The sequence below is a fragment of the Dendrobates tinctorius genome, unplaced genomic scaffold, assembly GCF_039654945.1.
Source record: "Dendrobates tinctorius isolate UK_male_01 unplaced genomic scaffold, ASM3965494v1 ptg000086l, whole genome shotgun sequence".
Classification (NCBI taxonomy): domain Eukaryota; kingdom Metazoa; phylum Chordata; class Amphibia; order Anura; family Dendrobatidae; genus Dendrobates; species Dendrobates tinctorius.
This window is the reverse complement of record NW_027361754.1, coordinates 28,281,153-28,301,299: the sequence shown is the minus strand read 5'-3', so window position 1 is coordinate 28,301,299 and position 20,147 is coordinate 28,281,153. Positions and strand designations below refer to the sequence as shown.

Genomic DNA, 20,147 nt, shown 5'->3' with positions numbered 1-20,147 from the left:
CGTTTGACGGTAAGTTTTTATTTCCAAAATCCATCATCTCTGAAATATATGTCTATTCATTGCCTTTTATTTCAAAACAGGAATCACAAGATGAAGAGGAGCTCCCAGAAGAAGAAGGAAGGGGTGGACAGACACCTGGAGTGGGCTCACAATTGGTAAGTTTTTTGCATCAAACGCAGAAACACAACATCACACTACACACAACACATAGAAAACAATGTTCTGCAGACCACACACAGCAAACAAATGCCTACATCCAAACACATAACATTTTTTGTTTTCTTCTCTAGTCTTCCCAATCTGGTGCTCGGCCAAGAGGTCCTCGCAGTGCCTCCCAGGGTCGTCGGCGACAGCAACGCGGCGGTCACCAGCGTGTAAGTATAAATATTTTTGCTTTGTTTTTTTGCACTTTTTATTTCATTTCTTTTGTGGAGGCTAATTATGTTATTTTTGTCTTTTTCTTTAACAGCCTTCACAGCGTGCTCCCGACTCTGACGGTGAGGATGGAGGGATTGATGTGGACCGCCTCATCGATCTCGTCAGAGAAAGGGAGCCGCTCTGGAATATGGCTGACCGCCGCCACACTGACCTGATCGTTACCCGACGACTCTGGGAGGAAATCTGTTCGCTCCTTGTGGGCCGCTGGGAGGACCTCGATGTTCGGGCCCAGATTAAAGAGCGTAAGTATATACAGTACCGGTTGCTTGATGTAAACCAGTGTTTCCCGAACTCCAGTCCTCGTGGTCCCCACGGATCATGTGTTCAGGATTTCTATTTACTATGGAAATCCTGAAAACATGACCCCTGGGGACCATGAGGACTGGAGTTTGTGAAACACTGATGTTGTATACTAACCACTCCTTTCTCGTTTCAGGGAACAGAATTGTGAATCGGTGGCGGTCTGTGAGGGATCGTTTCAAGAAGGAGTTCAATAAAGAGATGCGGGCCCCGAGTGGATCTGGAGGATGCAGGAGCAAGTACACGTACGCACAAGCCCTGTCGTTCCTCTGGGAAACAATGCTCACCAGAAGGTAAATATTACACACCACATGTGAAAAAAATGTTAGATGTAACTTTTTTTTTTCAGCCAGGGCCATACCATGTCAGTATTTTAATTGTTTTTTTTTTCTCTTTATTCCACAGCACGGTGAGCAGCACTCGGGAGCCTGCACGATTGGACCCTTCTGAGGCGATCCCTGAGGAGACCGGCACCGAGGGACACTTCGACCGCCCCGGTACATCTGCACCTTCCCAGCCTTCCCACACATTCGACCCATCTGTCCCATCCACCAGCACAGGAGCATCGTGGCCGCCTACATTACATGAAGCTGCTGGTGAGGAGATCGCTTTCCCTTTACCCCACCCTTCTGCCCCTGCCACCTCTAGTACACCTGCGGGTACTGGGCGGCAGCGGCAGAGGGGTCAGGAAAAGAGTTATGCGTAAGAGTTCTTGCATCTGAATGCATCTTTCCAGAACTGTCTCAAAGTCTTGTCAGAGCAAATCTCCGCAGGCTTTCAGCAGATCAACTCCAGCATTCTGGAGGTGAAGACACTTCTGCAAACCATGCATTCAGAAGCAAGATCTTCGCCAAACCACACCTTTTTCAGGTCTGTTGTGGAGCGCATGGCAACACTATCTCCTACCCAGCAGATGCACGTAATGCATTCGTGCCACGGTGCTCTACAGCAGGTTACCTCCCAACCTCCACCTCCCACCACTGTAGTTTCTCCACCTGCACCCCCTCCAGCCACTTTCCATCCTCCCCCTCCTATTACATCTGCACCCCCTCCAGCCACTTTCCATCCTCCCCCTCCTATTACATCTGCACCCCCTCCAGCCACTTTCCATCCTCCCCCTCCTATTACATACCAGCAACCTCACCAGTACCAGCAACCTCCCCAGTACCAGACATCTCCCCACTTCCAGCAACCTGCCCCGTACCAAACTCCTTCCCCGTACCAAACTCCTTCCCCATACAACTTTCCATCAACATCATCTGCTCCTACAGTCCCTGCCCAACCCTCCACTCCACCGCCCACCACCTCTTCTGCCTCCCACATGTCCACCCATTCTGTAGCTTTTTCCACACCTTCACCTCTAACTGTTCCTTCCCCACCACGATCCCAGTCCTCTCTCCACACACCCAGTGTCGAAGTGTCCCGCAGCCCCTCCAGCAGTATTTCCACCCCACAGTACACAGATTTGTAATGTGTGTTTTTTGTAATAAAAATGCCCATTGGGTTTAAAACCTTTATTAAAAAAGTTTTTTGCACTTTAAAAACATTTTACAAAAAAAAAAAAAAAATGTTAAATAAAAGTTAAATTATCGTTTCACAATGGTTGTCTGTCATTTCTTTCTGCGGCGAACTATGTTTAAAAAAAAGGTTAAATACAGGGTATTTCAAAGGTAAAAAGGTATTCAAAACCAGGTATATAACTGTGGGTAAATTTTAGCTTTTTGCCACAGTTGTGTTCCTGGTTGTGTTTGAAGCAAAGTATTTCACCTAAAAAGTTGTGTTTATTGTTGGTGATTTCCTACCAATGTACACAACTTTTGTTAAAAGGTGAAATACTTTGCATAAAACACAACCAGGTACACACCTGTGGCCTAAAGGTAAAAATAGTAAGACCATGACAAGATAGCCAACTTTGGTTGGCAAAGGTATATACTGTTGGTCCAGAAGGTACACAAGTTTGGTTAGGGCACAAATCTTTCACACTCTGTCATCCCAGTGTACTCTGCCTTGAGGTGACATAAAGTATAGTGGAAAATTGTCCCTGAAACCGTCACAGAACTTCTAGTGGTAATATTTCCAATGACAACATCCATCTTCGCCAGTAACTTGCCCTTCTCTCCAACCTGCACTTTCTTCTCTACAACCTGTCAAAGAAGGGCTGTAGGAACATGCTATATATAGTTTTCCAGTAGCCAATCCCGTTCGGAAGGCCACAAGGGTCAATTTTAAAAACCGGATCCGGCGTAATCCGTCGAAAAACGGATAGAAAAACGGATGAACCGGATGAGACGGATCCGGTTTTGTTTGTCAAGAACAAGACGGATCCGGCAGAAAACCGGATCCGGCACATCAGGTTTTACAGAACATTTGCCGGATCCGGCATGACGCCGGATCGCGCCTGACGCCGAAAACCTGATGTGTGAAAGTAGCCTTATCAAAATATAAAATAATCCAATCGGTAAACGGTGTAACGAGAAAAAAAAAAAAAAAAATCGAACAGCAGTTACATTTTTTTTTGGAGGTGTCAATAATGCAAAAAATGCAATAAAGAAGCAATCAAAACATCATATCTATCCCAAAATGAAATAAGCCCTTACCCAGTCCCAGATCCCAAAAAATGGAAAGCGTTACGGGACTCAGAAAGTGGTGCACGCAAAAAAAAAAAAAAATTATAAAATAAATATATATATATATATATATATATATATTTTTATTTATTTATTTACTTACTTACTTACAAGTTGACAAATTTTTTTTCACCACTTAAATAAAATTAAAAACTATAGATGTTTGGTATCTGCGTACTTGTACGAACCTGGAGAATCATATTACCAGGTCAGTTTTACTGTAGTGAACACTGTAAATTAAAAAAAAAGCAACTGTGAAATTGCACTTTTTTTTGCAATTTCAATACACTAGGAATTTTTTTTCCTACTTTCCATTACTCTATATGGTAAAATCAATCGTGTCTTTCAAAAGTACAAATCGTACAACAAAAAATTAGACCCCACACAGCTATATTGATAGAAATATACAAAAGGATCTTTGGAAGAGAGGAAAAAATAAAAATGATGAAAAAAAAACAAAACAAAACAAAACGGAAATTGATTGCAGTGTTCAGGGGTTAAAAAAAAAAAAAAAAAAAAAAACTTGCCCAGAAAAAAACCCCAAAAAGCCGTCATATGACTATGATGACAAAAAATGAAAGTGATCGTTCTTGGAAGGAGGGGTGTAAAAAAAACGAAAAAGCAAAATGTAAAAGTGGTAACAGGAGGAAGAGGTTGAGGGAAATCTCCGTCCTTGGTAACCTTCAATGCTACTTTATATAATGTAATGGGGAAAGACTTGCCGCGTAATCAACATATTCGCCTTCCATACCGGAGGTAAGAGAGAGTCACTTCTGCCTCCTTTTCAGCCTCCTCTAGTGAGATGAGTAACAAGTCTCTTCGACTCTCCAAAGACGAGACCTACGGTGGAGATTAATACAACAGACATTTTACTGATTTTACACATCCCTTTTTCAATAAACTTTATTAAGTTTTCATAAATTAACAGTAATATTGTTTTATCATCATATTACAGTCATAGACATATTACAGTGTAGATTGCATAAATAACAGTAATATCATAGCATGACTTTTAAAAGTAGCAGTTACATTATAAAGTGTGAGGCAGGAAAGGGATAGGGGGTTCGGAATGAGTTTAAAGTCGCTTTATTGAGACAAACAGAGGGAAAAACAAAAGGAAGGGTAAGAAGGGAAATATAACAGTAAGTTATATGCAGAAATAAGATGCGATATAAATCATCTAATTATACTATAAATCTAAAGAGGTCATGTCTCCTCAATATGAATGGGCATGAACATGCCCCATAAAGAAGAGACAGGACAGACTAACAGTACTCTGTCTATTAAGTATTAATTTAGGGATTAAAAAAACCCCTAAAGTATTTTGGACAAGCAAACATACAGTAATATACCCAAAAGGTAAATGACGCTTTAAATCTACTTTCAAGTAGCCTCAAATTATAGTAGGCCTCAACATCTGTCATATGACACCTGCAACATAGATATTAGAACACAAACATAGTTGTAAGTAAACCTGTCATTATTGGTCCGAGTAACCATTACCCATGGACCACATGTGGGGAAAGTTCGGCTTTCCTCTCAGATAAAACTCGTGGAACATAAACCACAGACCATGATAATCCAACATAAGGTGTAAAAAGTTTTTGAAAGTCCAAGTGAGTCCAAAGTTTCACGATAATGAAGATCCAGGTGAGACCCAAGTTTCACGTTAGTCAAATCTAAGTGAGTCTGAAGTTTAAGTATGGTGGAGACGGAGGTCCTGTGCAGATGGGTAAAGAGCTTTAGGAGGAGAAATATTAGAAATAAGACCAGCACTCCTAAGGAAGTCCATACCATCCCGCGGAGATTGGATATGAATTATGTTGGAAGCATATCTCACGATTAATGTAGACGTTTGGGACCAATTATAATACGGGCTCGTCTGAGCTCAGTTTTTATTTGTAAGAATGACCTGCGTTTTTGTATGGTGTTTCTACACAAGTCCTTAAAGAAGACTAAGTTTTTGTATGGAGACGAAAGGAAATTTAAATCTTTTGACAAACCAAGGAGGGTATTTCTGACCCAGCCAGGGTAAAAGGAGATGAAGATGTCGCTGGTTAGGTCAGACGGCAAGGTGGAAGGTCTAAGAATCCTAAATATTTTCTCAATAAGATTTTTACCCTTAGTTTCCGGGATTAAATAAGACATCATTGAGGAGACATACCCTCTGAGTTTAGATGGTTGGATTGACTCAGGAATTCCCCTGATTTTCACATTGTTCTTTCTTTTAAAATCCTCAAAATTATACAAGGAACATCTAAAAGAGGCAATTTCCTTCTGTATGTCCTTCAGAGAGTCTGAGAGCTCATGAAAATCTGATGTTTCAATAGAAGACGAGATCGGATTTTTTAAACGTAGATTTTGCGGTAGCTAGAGAAATGTCGGGTGTGGTGTTAGGTTTTTTTACATTCTCGCTGACTATTATTGATAAGATATTTTTCATAAGTTGCTTAATCAAATTTCCTAAAGCTTTAACCTTGTCTATTCCCGGGTCACCCACACCGCTAATTCCCAAGTCATTCAACGAGAGCAAGAAAGTTTTGCATGATTTAACCAGGAAATCATCAGCGGGGCAATCCCCAGGAATCAACACATTATCTAGTGAGAATGAATCAATAGATGTCACCTCAACACCACCATCAGTTCTCTCTTGAGTTGTAGTAATTTTATCGTCATGAAAAGACTTATTATCTTCAGATTCTCCATAGTTAACAGAACTTCCAGAATTAAAAGAACACACCGAAGATGCCTCATCCGTATCGCTATTGTCAGACGAATCTATCAAATTGCTTTCTGAGTTTTTAATAGAGACTACCTCCTCAATAGAGATTTCTGAATATACACTTTCTGAGTCCTCCCCGCTGTCAGACGATATGTCTGATTTTTTGTAATTTAAACTCGTCTGGTCATTAAAATGAAGCTCCTGTTCAGGATCAAAATTATCGAGTCGAGCAATCATGGCAATTAAAATTCGATTTTACACATCCCTATAATAATACATGGACCAAGGCATTAGAATGTATGTTTTCACAAAGGCGTAATCATGGGATTTCAGCAAAGGGAGGTTGATTTTATGTTCATCTTTCTCCAGGTCAATGTCATGCTCAATACATGCTAGGAAGTGAGGGTAAGGAAAGTTCCTGCACCTACAGTACTGGGAGAATGCTAATGAAAAGAAATCTTGTCCACTGAAAAATAGTGGATGGCAGGATATAGTGCTGAAAAATCTGAACACGTATCCAACCCCTGGCCATACCTCAGCTCTTCTCATGTGCTCGATTTGCTCTGTTGCGCTTTGGTTTGCTTCACTGTGTTTCTTCTTCAGGTTGATCAGTTCAGCTTCCCACTCTTTCCTGCGAAGCACGAGTTCAATATTATTGTGGTGAACACCTTCTGAAATCTGATTTTCCTGTCACAATGCATTAAGTCTAGAGACACATTCACGCAATGGTTATCCTTGTTCTTAGTGGAATTTGCACACTGTAGAATCAAACTGAAAGCAGCAAAACCACAAAGGAAGACATACGGAAATAAGGAGTAAAGAAACACATGGGAAACAATCCAGAATATGTGTATAACCTTAAATTTGTCATGTACCCCTCTTTTACTCCAAATTCAGCTCTACACCCCTTGATATTTTCTTCACAGCTTCATCAGGTGGCCACAAGGAATTGCATCCCATGAACAGGTCGCTTCAGCAAAAAGTTCCCTTGTGGAATCGCCGACCTCCAGGAAATGTTTGTGGCCATCAGGTGTGGTTTGTAGAGGCAGTGTTGGGACACAGCTCTGTACAGTGCTGAGCCCTATTGGAGAGATGTTATATGCCAGAATATGGCAAAAACCACTCAATAAGTAAACCGAATCAATGGTCCATCATTACTATAAGACATGGAAGTCAGACAATCCAGAAAACTGCTAGAACCTTGAAGGCATCCTCAAGTGCAGTCATAAAAACCATTAATCGTTACAAAGAAACTGTCTCTCTCATGTAAACTGTGCAAGTAAATAAAAGACCAAGAATTACCTCTGCTGCAGAGGATAAGTTCATGAGAATTCCGAGCATCTCAGATAACAGCCCTCAAATAATGTACAGCTATCAAGTAGCAGACATATCCCAAAATCAACTGTCCAGAGACCACCAAGAAACAAGACTTTATGGTTTAGAGAGTGCAATAAAGCCACAACTGTGGATGGCAAATAAGACCTGTTTGGTTAAAAAAAAAAAAAAAAAAACAACGCTACTGGACATTAGATCAGTGGAAATCTGTAGTGGTCTGTGGAAAAGTTTACATTTTTGGTACCAACCATTGTGTCTTTGCGAGATGAAGAAAAGTTGAGTGGATGATTTCTACACGTGTGGTGCCCACTGTAAAGCATGGAGAGGAGAGGTCACGATGTGGGGGGCTGTACTGGTGACACTTGACGATTTATCCCATATTTTGAGCACACTTACTAGCATGGCCATCACAGCGTCATGCAGCGACCGCCAACACATTTGATATGCACTTCGTGGGACTATCACCATTGACCCAATACACCTCCTGGTGATGTGACCAAGGAGATGGAGCCTGCGTCAGATGACACAGCCTCCACAATCACCCAACTGAGATGGTGTGGGATGAACTGTATGCAGAGTGAAGGCAAAGCAGCCGACAAGAACTCAGAACCTCTGGGATCTCCTTCAAGACTGTTGGAAGCCATTACAGGTGCCGACCTGATGAAGCTGCTGGAAAGAATGCTATGGGGTGTAAAGCGGTCATCAGAGTAAACCATATTCTGGTTTGTTCCACGCGTGTTTCTTCACTCCTTGTTTACGTGTCTTCCTTGGTGGCTTTGCTGCTTTCAGTCTAAATCGACAATGTGCACATTCCAATAAGAAATCCCATCATGTGAACAGGTGTCCAAACTTTTGATAAGTACAGTAAGCTATGGCCATGTCGGCAAACTAATAACACACATGCAGTGAGATTTCAGCCCCTTTTAACACCGATATTGTACACTAACAATCGCTCACCTCTCCGCCGTTTGTTCGGCAAGTAAATCTGTAATTTTATTCTCGATTTCTTTGTGCTCTTTCTCGAGGCTGCAAGAAATCAAAACTGTGAGAGGATGCTGCACCTTTCCGTTGTACATATTGTTAGATGCCGTAGTTACAGATTTTGCACACATAGGTAAGTCTCCGAGACAGAGCAGACCTGATGAGCCGCCCCCACCTACATCAACATTACTATGTAGAATAATCTCCTAGCAGCACAGGCATAGATAACAGGAGGTGATAAGTGGAAAGATTCAGAAGAGGGGTCCTGTTTTAGGAGTCCAGTGTATGTTCCGATTCTGTCATACATCCATCTCTGTGGGGAGACCGCACACTGGACTCCTAAACCTAGCTATATATTATATTAACTTGCTCAGCTTCTCCTTCTTTATAACATGTAGCTGAGAGTAAAAAGAGGGATTTTTGTGTGTACTCACCGTAAAATCATTTTCTCCGAGCCAATCATTGGGGGACACAGGACCATGGGTGTTATGCTGCTTGCCACTAGGAGGACACTAAGTGAACACAGAAAAAAGTTAACTCCTCCTCTGCAGTATACACCCTCTCGCTGGCTGAGATTTCCCCAGTTCGGTGAAAAGGCAGTAGGAGCATTAAACAAATAACAATAACTATGTCAAAACCTAAGAACGATACAGTAAGCCAATAGGCTAAACAGGAGGGGTGCTCTGTCCCCCAATGATTGGCTCGGAGAAAAGGATTTTACGGTGAATACACACAAAAATCCCTATTTCTCCTACGCCTCATTGGGGGACACAGGACCATGGGACGTCCTAAAGCAGTCCCTGGGTGGGGAGTATACAACTGCTAATACCCCATGTACCACTGACTTAACGCTGTGGTACTGCTGATTGCAGAATGCGCCTGCCAAGAGCTGCATCCGCAGAAGCCTGAGAATGAATGTGGTAATGTTTCGAAAAGGTATGCAGACTGGACAAGTCGCAGCCTTGCAGACATGTTCTGCCGTCGCCTGGTGCCGAATGGTCCAAGAGGCGCCCACTGATCGAGTAAAATGTGCCTTAATCCCTTCTGGGACAGGCGTGTCCCTGACACGGTAGGATTCCTGAATAGCCAAGCGAATCCACCTGGCTGGTGTGGCTTTTGAAGCAGCTAGACCCTTCCTATGCCCCTCTGGAAGTACGAATAGGGCATCTGACTTGCGGAACGGAGCTGTCCGCGAGATGTACCGTCTAAGGGCCCTAACCACATCCAGGGTGTGGAGGGCCTTCTCAATGCGATGGACTGGTGCCGGGAAGAAAGAAGGCAAAACAATTTCCTCATTGAGATGAAAGGAAGACACGACTTTGGGCAGGAAAGGCGGAAACATCCTCAGAACTGCCTTGTCCTGATGAAAATTCAGGAACAGAAGACGGCAGGACAGGGCCGCCAATTCCGAAACACGTCTGATTTACGTAATTGCCACTAGAAAGACCACTTTCTAAGCGAGAACAGTTAGTGGTACATCCTGCAGTGGTTCAAAAGGGGCCTCCTGTAAGGCTCCGAGAACCAAGTTAAGGTCCCATGATTCCAATGACCTTTTATAGGGAGGCGCCACATGGGAAACTCCCTGAATGAACGTCTTCACCTGCAATTTGGTGGCAATTTTACATTGGAATAGAACTGACAAAGCTGAAATTTGGCCTTTGAGCGAGCTAAGCGAGAGGTCTGACTCTAATCCGGATTGTAAGAATTCCAATATGGGGGGGGGGGGAAGAAAATTCTATTTTGTATCCAGAGGACACCAGATCCCTGACCCACTCGTCGTGCACGACCGCGAGCCAGGTGTGACTGAATGAAAGTAGACGACTGCCTACTTTGTCAGTGTCCGCCGGATACCGCAACAAGTCATTGTGTAGAGGATCTATGGGATCTGGTGGCCCTAGATCCAGATGCCCTTGGCCTGGGTTTCCAAGAGCGGTTAGGTCTGTATGAGACCTGGGAACCTCTGTCTCCACGCGGGGACCGACCTGATCGAGAAGAGAAGGTTGTGGAGGACCAACTGGAATTGTAGTGAAAAGGTCAAAAACGAGTCGGCTGTTGATTCCGAAACTTCCGGACAGCCCTTTGTTGAGGAAAGAATTTACTTTTCTAGTGTCAGAAATGAGCTGGTCCAGTTTCTCTCCAAATAGGCGACCAGTTTGATAGGGCAGAGAAGTCAACGATCTTTTGGAGGTGGAATCTGCCCGCCAGTCGCGGAGCCATAGGGCTCTTATAATGGAGACTGCATTGGCGGCTGCCTGAGCAGCGCAATTGGCAGCATCTAAAGAAGTGTCCACTACAAAGTCCCCTGTGTGAATTACCTGCCTGGCGACACTGGTTGCCTCCAGAGTAAGATTGCTATCTTGGATGGCAGTAATTAAGACTTCTGCCCAAGCGGCCATTGCCTTAGCCACCCAAGTCGCCGCAAAAGATGGAAAAAGTGCCGCTCCTGAAGCCTCAAAGACTGAGCGAGCAAGGTAGTCAATTTGACGATCAGAGGGGTTTCCGACTGAAGAACCCTCAGAAACGGATAGAAGCGTTTTGGAAGCCAGACACGATATAGGAGGATCCACAGAAGGGGACTGTAACCAATCTTTCATTAGTTCTGAAATAAAAGGGTATTTAGCCTTGATAGGTTTTTGACCTGAGAACCGTTTATGTGGCCGGTCCCTACGTTTCTGGACAATGTCCTTAAACTCCAGATGGCTGGCAAATACCCTTCTTAAAGGAGATAACGTGTTCCGGAGCGGGAATAATTTCGCGTCCAACGTCAGAATCTTGCTGACTGATTCTATAAGAGAATCAAGCGACTCTTGGTCATTTGGAGGATTCTGAGGTACTGACGTGTCAGACTCAAATTCAGAGTCATGCTCGCTGCGAACATTAGGAGAGGGAGAGCGAGAGACAGAACTCGCCGATGCTGAAGCGTGAGCGTGACTAGGGGACGCGCCATGGGTCCGCCATCTAGAGACCTGATGATCCCTTGAACGAGCCCTCCTCGGGCGGTCAAGGAGCATTCTGATTCCCGGAGGGAGTCTATAGCCTTGGTCACTCAGGGGGACTAAACTCAGGGAGCACCGTAGCAGCGGCGACAGATGGCGTTTGAGCAAAAGTCAGGTCACAATCCGTGCATAACGGATTATTTTGGGCACTGGGCAAGGCAGTCTTGCAAGTGGTACAGGTGGTAAAGAACACAGTATGCTTCTTAGTAGTCCTTTTGGCCTCCTTAGATTGAGACATAGTGCCCCCAAAGGGTTACAGGCAGAGCCTGGGCTGCAGATGAGATGAGAGTGCAGAGAAGGGGTTAAGCTTTCTTACTAAGGAAGAAGCAGCTTACCCATGGTCCTGATGCTGTGTCCCCAGGAGGAATAGCGGTGACCCTGCAGCGTCACCAGGTGCTGTCAGTCAGTACGCGTGCCCCTGCAGCTGTCACAGAGCAGGCTGAGGTGAAGAAGACATGGCCCCAGAGACTAGCAGGGCACTTCTCGTACAGAGCGAGAAGCGCCAAGGACATGGGCGGTGGCGCTAATGGTGGGTGGTGCTATGTAAATTGCGGCCTAGTCTGCCGAAAAGCCAGAGACTAAATTTCTGGGCCTACCTGCGGTGATCGCCGGGTGGAGAGAACGGAGGGCCTCGACGGGGCGCCGGTGTACCGCCGCTGACATTAGGTCAGCGCTTCTCCCAGGGACCAGGACCCAACCCCATACCTTCAATCCGGTGCTCACACAGGCCGCGCTGTTCGGGACTCAGCCTGCAGATCTCATCCTCCCAGACGATGTAGCAGAGCCGGAGGAGTTCTTAAAGGGGTATACCTCAATAGATCCTCCCTATAGGCAGGGGGATGGAGAGACCATGAGGCTGATTCAAGGCATCCGAAGCGCTCCTAAAGTCTTCTCCGTGCACTCCGTGTGCTTGCCCTCTTATCCGTGTGGGGAGATCCGGACCGTAAACGGACCGTCGCCGAGAAGAATCAGGTATGCCCTAGACGTCGTAGGAGAGGGTACGGGGAGGTATACTCCGCGTTCATGCCTGTTGTTGGTTCGGGAAGAGCGGACCCTTGAAAGGAACCGTCGCCCCCTTCACACCAATAGTTAAAAAATAAAAATTTACAGAAAAATATTTCAAAAATCGAAAATAAAAATGGTGGGGTCTGAAGCCAGACTCAAGTGCCTCCTACAGACACTAAGCAAGAACTGGGGAAATCTCAGACAGCGAGAGGGTGTATACTGCACAGGAGGAGTTAACTTTTTTCTGTGTTCACTTAGTGTCCTCCTAGTGGCAAGCAGCATAATACCCATGGTCCTGTGTCCCCCAATGAGGCGAAGGAGAAATCTCTTTCTTGGAGTCTTCATTGGGGGACACAGGTAATCATGGGGTGTATCCTGCTTTCACTAGGAGGCTGACACTATGCAAAAAAAGGAAAATAGCTCCTCCTAAGCAGTATACACCCACCAACAAGCACCAAGAAAATCAGTGTAAAAGCAGTTGGAGAAGCAACTAAAAACTCAACATACGTACCAACCCAACAACAAAATGTCATGATCCCAGTGCAGGGTTTGACCTGCACATCAGGGGATAATGTCTTGAGCTCAGTGCAGGCTTTGACCTGCACACCTGGGGTTATTGTGGCCGCTCTTTGGTTCAGGCAGAGCTTTTTATTGCCCGGAGATACTCCAATCCCTATCAGTTATACTTTTGCCTTTGGCCGAGTGTTGTGACCCCTGTGTGCCTGTTCGTTGTCTTATAGCTTGCTTATATGGTTCTGATCCGGTTCTGTCCCCCGTTGTGAGTTTGCCTGTTGATTCTGACCTTGAATTTTTTTTTTTTTTTTTTTTCTCTCCTCACTTCTGCAGCATGGACCCAATGCATGCCTTATCTGAGCAGGTGAAATGCTTGACTCAGTCGCTGCAGAAGTTAAGTTTGGAACACCAAGCTCTGGCCCAGTCCCAACGGCAGGTTGCGGACTCGGTTCAGGGGGTGCTTTTTGCAGGCTTTCAGCAGGTGGGGAATAGAGATGTCATTTTAGTCCCACCCGAATCCCCTGTTAAGTTACCAGATACGTTTGCTGGTGACAAAAATGAATTTAGAGCGTTTAAAGAGGGCTGTAAGCTCTTTTTCTCCTTGAGACCCCGCTCCTCTGGGGATGATAAACAGAGGGTGGGGGTAGATATGTCCCTCCTTAGGGGGTCCCCACAAGCCTGGGCATTTTCTCTTTCCTCTTCTGCCCCAGAGAGAATGACTGTGGATGCGTTTTTTGAGGCCTTAGGGCTTATGTACGATGAGCCAGATAGAGTGCGTTTGGCTGAGGACAAGGTGATGAGTGTCTGTCAGGGGAAGCACTTGGCCGAGTGGTTCTGTTCTGAATTTAGGCGTTGGGCAGCTGAGGTTTCTTGGAGTGATGCCGCCCTTCGGGGGCTGTTCTGTAGAGGCCTGTGTGAATGTCTGAAGGATGCCCTGGCACTCCATCCCCCACCTGACTCCCTGGAGGATGCCATGACCCAAGCGGTTCGCATGGATCGCAGACGGCGGGCAAGAGGTGTTATGCAACTTGAAACATCATTATTCTCCAGTGGAGTTGAGACCCAGACTCCTCCGGTGGCTATGGAGCTGAGCGCTGTCACCTGTGATGAGAAGGAGAGAAGACGCCGCCGGGAGAAGCAGTTGTGCTTCTATGGTGGGGAATCTGGACATTGGAAGAAGGACTGCCCCTCCTGTCCGTTATCCTCCAAGGTGGCGGGAAACGACTAGGTCTGGGTAGCAGTCGAGGAGGCTACCCAGACCTTCAGGTACCTTTTTCTTCACTTGCAAAAATTGTGGTTCGGGTGGAACTGGAACTTGGTGATGGTCCTGTTCAGACTACCACCTTTGTTGACTGTGGCTCTGCTGTTAACCTGATTGATGCCCGGATTATGACTCTTAATAAGATAGGGACAGTCAGGCTTCAGGATCCTGTTAAACTTGTGGCAATTAACTCATCCTCTCTTACCCGGGACGGTATCTGTTTCAGGTCTGAACTTTTTTCTCTGAAAGTGGGTTCCACTAATGTGGAAAAATTAACTTGTCTTGTGTTAGATAACTTGCATGCAGGACTGGTACTGGGGATGCCTTGGCTACAACGCCATAATCCTACCATTGATTGGGTGAGGGGGAGATCACTCAATGGGGATGTAAAGATAAGTGTTGTAACCTGGGGCCTTTTGTTAACTCTGCTAAAACCGTATTTGTGTCGTCTGTCGGTCTGGAAGGTATTCCGGAGTACCTGAAGGATTTCGAAGGCGTATTTTCCGAAAGTGAGGCTGAGGCGCTGCCACCACATAGACCCTTATGATTGTGCCATTGATTTAGTACCCGGAGCCAAGTTACCTAAGGCTCGATTGTTCAATTTGTCCGGGCCTGAGCGCCAAGCCATGAAGAAGTACATAGCTGAGAGTCTCCGCAAAGGGCATATCAGGCCTTCTGTGTCACCCGTGGCAGCAGGATTCTTCTTTGTGAAGAAAGATGGTGGTTTGCGGCCGTGCCTCGACTTTCGGGAACTGAACAAGATAACGGTTAGGAACACTTATCCACTTCCCCTCATCCCAGACCTATTTAACCAGTTATCTGGGGCCCAATGATTCTCCAAATTAGATCTCCGGGGGGCCTACAACCTGATAAGGGTTCGGGAAGAGGACTAGTGGAAAACTGCGTTCCTCACATCTGAGGGACTCTTTGAAAACCTGGTTATGCCCTTTGGGTTAACTAATGCCCACGCTATTTTCCAGAACTTTATCAATGTTGTGTTTTATGACCTGATAGGCCGTTTTGTTGTCATTTATTTGGATGACATTTTTGTGTATTCCCCGGACAGTCAGTCTCACTTACAACATCTACAGACAGTTCTCCAGAGACTCAGGGAGAACCACCTGTTTGCTAAATTGGAAAAATTTTCGTTTTTCGTACAGGAACTGTCTTTGTGGGGCTGATTGTATCTTGTGAGGGATTTCGTATGGACCCTAAGAAGGTGCTGGCGATCGCAGACTGGATTCAGCCCCATGATCTCAAGTGGCTCCAGTGCTTCTTGAGATTTGCAAACTATTACCGGAGATTCATTAAAGGTTTCTCTCAAGTGGTTAAATCACTCACAGATCTTACCCAGAAGGTGGCTGTTGTAAAAAATTGGTCGGAACTCGCTAAGGAGTCCTTCTCAGCTCTTAAGAAATGTTTCATGTCCGCCCCGATGTTGGTCCAGCCAGACCCGTCCAAACCATTTATTGTGGAGGTGAATGCTTCTCAAGTAGGGGTGGGGGCAGTGTTGTCCCAAGGTCCGGCCACCCGTACTAATCTCAAACCCTGTGCCTTCTTCTCCAAGAAGTTCCCATCCGCCGAGAGAAATTATGATGTCGGCAATAGAGAACTTCTTGTGGTCAAGCTGGCATTCGATGAATGGAGGCACTTTTTGGAAGGGGCGGCTCACCCTATCACTGTTATCACGGATCACAAAAATTTGGCATACCTTGAATCTGCTAAGAGGCTTGCTCCTAGACAAGCCCGTTGGTCACTTTTTTTTTTCACGCTTTCAATTCTCCATTACTTTTCGACCAGGGTCCAAAAATGTTAAAGCGGATGCCCTGTCCAGAAGTTTTAACCCGGTGTCTCCCCCCGAGCCGCCGTTCTCCATTCTTCCCCCAGGGGTGGTAGTGGCGGGGGTCTCATCAGAATTGGAACAAGAAATTTTGAGGGCTCAGTTCCTAGCTCCGACGACCAGGCTAGGGGATAAATTGTTTGTTCCGGATTTATTGTGGCCTAGACTTCTGCAGGAGTTTCATGAGTCTAGGCTGAGTGCTCATCCCGGTATCACGGCCACTATAGAGGCAGTAGCCAGGATTTTTTGGAGGCCTTCACTGGGGTCCGAGGTCAAGAAATTCATTGCTGCTTGTGGAGTTTGTGCCCATTCCAAAAGCTCGCATAACCGGCCGGCTGGGGAACTCATACCGTTACCGCTTCCTGATAGGCCATGGACTCATCTCTCCATGGATTTTATTACCGGTCTTCCACCTTCCAGGGGCAATACCGTGATCTGGGTGGTGGTGGATAGGTTTTCAAAACAGGCCCATTTCATTCCCTTGGCAGCACTACCCTCAGCAGAAACATTGTCAAGGTTGTTTGTGCAGCATGTGGTCCGATTGCATGGGGTACCCCTGAATGTGGTGTCTGACAGAGGTGTGCAGTTTGTGGCCAAATTTTGGAGGGCATTCTGTATGAAATTGGGCATCTCACTCCTTCTCGTTGGCATATCACCCGGAGAGTAATGGTCAGACGGAACGCACCAATCAATCCCTGGAACAAATTCTCAGGTGTCTGACCTCCACCAGACTGGAGGATTGGTGTGATGCGTTACCGTTGGCGGAATTCGCTTTTAACAACCGGGTGAGTCAGTTCACCAACATGTCCCCATTCCTAATCAATTATGGGTTTAATCCTCATTTTGGGGAGTTTTCACGGGCGGATTCCGGTTGTCCAGGGGCAGAGGGGTCCGTCCAACGGTTAAAAAACCTCTGGGCTGAAGTCCAGCGTAATATCTCTCGGGCCCAGGGGAGGTACAAATATTTTCCTGACAAAAAGAGGGCCCCGGGACACATGTTTCAGGTGGGGGAGAAGGTTTAGCTTTTCACACGTAACATCAACTTGAAGGTACCATCAGCTAAATTGGGACCAAAGTTCATTGGTCCGTACGAGATTGTGGAGATAGTCAACACGGTGGCATATAGGTTGCGTCTCCCCGCCTCCTTAAAGATATCCAATGTGTTCCATAAATCTCTGTTGAAACCCGTGGGGTCAGTCAAGGAGGACTCCGAGTCTGTTGTTCCTCCAGTGTTGGTGGAGGGTCACTTGGAGTATGAGGTTGGACATATTGTGGACTCTCGGCGGGTGCGCCGCTCTTTGCAGTACCAGGTCCACTGGAAGGGATATGGACCGGAGGATCGCTCGAGGGTCCCTGCTCACTCTGTACATGCAGATCGTCTGGTTCGGGCTTTCCATGCCAAGTACCCGGGGAAGCCTGGGGGTCCAGAGGCCCCCCGTTGAGAGGGGGTACTGTCATGATCCCAGTGCAGGGTCTGACCTGCACGTCAGGGGTTAATGTCTTGAGCTCAGTGCAGGCTTTGACCTGCACACCTGGGGTTAATTATTGTGGCCTCTCTTTGGTTCAGGCAGAGCTTTTTATTGCCCTGAGATACTCCAATTCCTGTCAGTTATACTTTTGCCTTTGGCCGAGTGTTGTGACCCCTGTGTGCCTGTTCGTTGTCTTATAGCTTGCTTATATGGTTCTGACCCGGTTCTGTCCCCCGTTGTGAGTTTGCCTGTTGATTCTGTACTGTATAGCCGCTTCTCTGGTTTCTGACTTCTTGGCTACGTCTTGACTATCCGTTCTGTCTTGCCCTTTGGTAATTGTCATGCTATCTGGTGCTTTGACCCCGGTCTGATCTGGTTTATTTTCCTGTCTATGCCTATTAGTAACTTTGTTCCGTAGTTACCATTCTAGGAGTTTTCCTGCAGCTCCAAACTCTCAGGAGTTTAGGTCACGCCCCCAGCAGTGACATGCTTCAGGTCCTGTGGGTCTGAAGCACGCATCTTCTCTGCTGCTGCCCGCTCCACAGGTATCTCTGAGCACAGGTTGTCTTACTCAGGAAACGCGCACTGGCTCAGTAAGCAAGTGCAGTGCGGTGTTCCTGACACAAAAGACCGTAGGCCCAAAAGCAGTACAACCAGATAGGGAGGGTACTGTGTCGCCGAATGAAGGCTCCAAGAAAGATTTTACGGTGAGTACCAAAAATCCCTGTGGTGGACACTGGTAACCATGGGACGTCCCAAAGCAGTCCCAGGGGTGGGAAACAGAAAGAACGCAAAGAAAACCACTTAGGTCGCCCAATGTGTAATCGGGGAAAGAGAAAAGGGAAGGCTACCGCTGGTGACCATCATCTTCCTCTCAGCCTTTTCCGAAGAGAGGGGTGAGGTGGGGAAAAGGCAATGGACCAGCCACCGGGAATCGGCCTGAAGCACCTCTAAGGCTGTGTGCCCACGTTGCGTTTAAGCGTTTCCGCCGCATTTTCCCTGCAGCGGAAACGCTTAAAAAGCGCATCCCCATGCAATTCCGCAGTTGCAGTGTCCATGCTGCATACTTTACCGCTGCGGAATCGCATAGCGGTAAAATCCGCAGCATGTCCATTAATTTTGCAGATCCGCGGCGATTCCGCCGCCATAGGAATGCATTGATACGCTCACTTTAAGCATGCGGCTATGCCCACCGTGCGTAAAGTGAGCGCTTCATGTGCGGATGATACCCAGGGTCTGGAGGAGAGGAGACTCTCCTCCATGCCCTGGGTACCTCATACCTTTAAAAAATAGAATTTAATTAAAAAATAGTGATATACTCACCCTCCGACAGCCCCCAGAGCCTTCCCGCCTCTCAGCCACGCTGCCAGCATCTTCCAGTCCCAGGAATGCATTGCGCGAATCACCAGAGATGACGTCGCGGTCTCGCGAGCGTGACGTCATCTCAGATCCTTCGCGCAAAGCATCCCTGGGAACGGAACGTACCGGGAGCGGTACCTGTCAATCACTTTTCCAAGCGATGCTTCAAATCGCTTGGAAAGCGCAAGCATTCTGCAAGCTAAAAACTTTTTCAAAACGCTTGTGTTTTGTGGAAAAACGCATGCGAAATCTGCATGTGTTTTACCTGAGGCAGGGAGTTGCGGAAATGCTGCAGACATAGCCTAAGGGTGACAGGGGATTAGGTCTTGCCATGCGGGCACGAGAGTAGGCGATGTGTGTGACACCACAATGCTCTCTCGGTCGCATGAATATGGGAAAACAGGGTGACAAATTACCCCCTCTTACCCTGAAGATGAAGAACCTGAAAAACAAATGAAAAAGATTAATAAAACACAACAGGTGACCTGAAAAGGAAAACTGCGGATCAGGGATCAGATCCAGGTCCGCCTCCTACAGACACCAAGCTTAAACTGAGGTACTTCGTGCCTGTCGGTGGGTGCATAATGCGGAGGAGGAGCTATTTTCCTTTTTTTGCATAGTGTCAGCCTCCTAGCGACAGCAGCATACACCCCATGTTTATCTGTGTCCCCCAATGAAGCGATAAAGAAAAGTGGTTGCCGATATTTCACAAACTTTTCATAAATCAATAAGACAAGTCAACTTAAAAACTTTTGTCATGTATCTTGGCAGTGGAATTTGCTTCTTTTGCAGCTTATGAAAAAACTATTCTCCTCCCTTTGCCTCTTGAACTCATCATCCACTCTGACAAAGTCTGAAAACACACAGAGACCTGAGCTGCTGCTTTAAGTGTTTTATCTCACTTTAGCGCTGGATTCCCATCTATACTGCTCAGTCCTGCTATATAATGGCCGCCATGCTGAACATGTGGTAGAGAAGAGATACAGGAGACAAGGAATCCCTCATGTATTTTATTCCTCATATATGCTCAGACAGTACCTCTCTGTTTGCTTCACCCCAGAGCTGGAATCACAGGTACTCTACTTAGTAACATTGTAGAAAGTGTCCTTGTTGCTTTTACCAAACATGTGTTACTTAGGAGACAGAAGAGCAGGAATCCCTCATGTCTGTGTGTGATGTGCATGGGAGTCATCATAGCTGCTAGTCTACACCCACTAGCTTAGAGACAACAGAAAATTTAAGTGAGAGAATGCAGAGGAGAAAACTGGTGAAAAATGTAGGATACAAGTCAGAATCACCAG

General features: G+C 46.2%; 1 protein-coding gene across 5 annotated transcripts in view; it reads right to left on the bottom strand.

Moving 5' to 3' along the window:
- RNF214 (ring finger protein 214) overlaps positions 1 to 20,147 on the bottom strand; it is a 103,375-nt gene that overhangs the window by 48,436 nt on the left and 34,792 nt on the right. For all 5 annotated transcript variants that reach the window (XM_073585231.1, XM_073585230.1, XM_073585233.1 and 2 more), the window contains 3 exons: positions 8,380 to 8,448; positions 6,622 to 6,718; positions 4,117 to 4,205 (listed from right to left, as the gene is read on the bottom strand). In XM_073585231.1, coding sequence (XP_073441332.1) covers positions 4,117 to 4,205; positions 6,622 to 6,718; positions 8,380 to 8,448 — 255 coding nt within the window. The remainder of the gene's footprint in view (positions 1 to 4,116; positions 4,206 to 6,621; positions 6,719 to 8,379; positions 8,449 to 20,147) is intronic.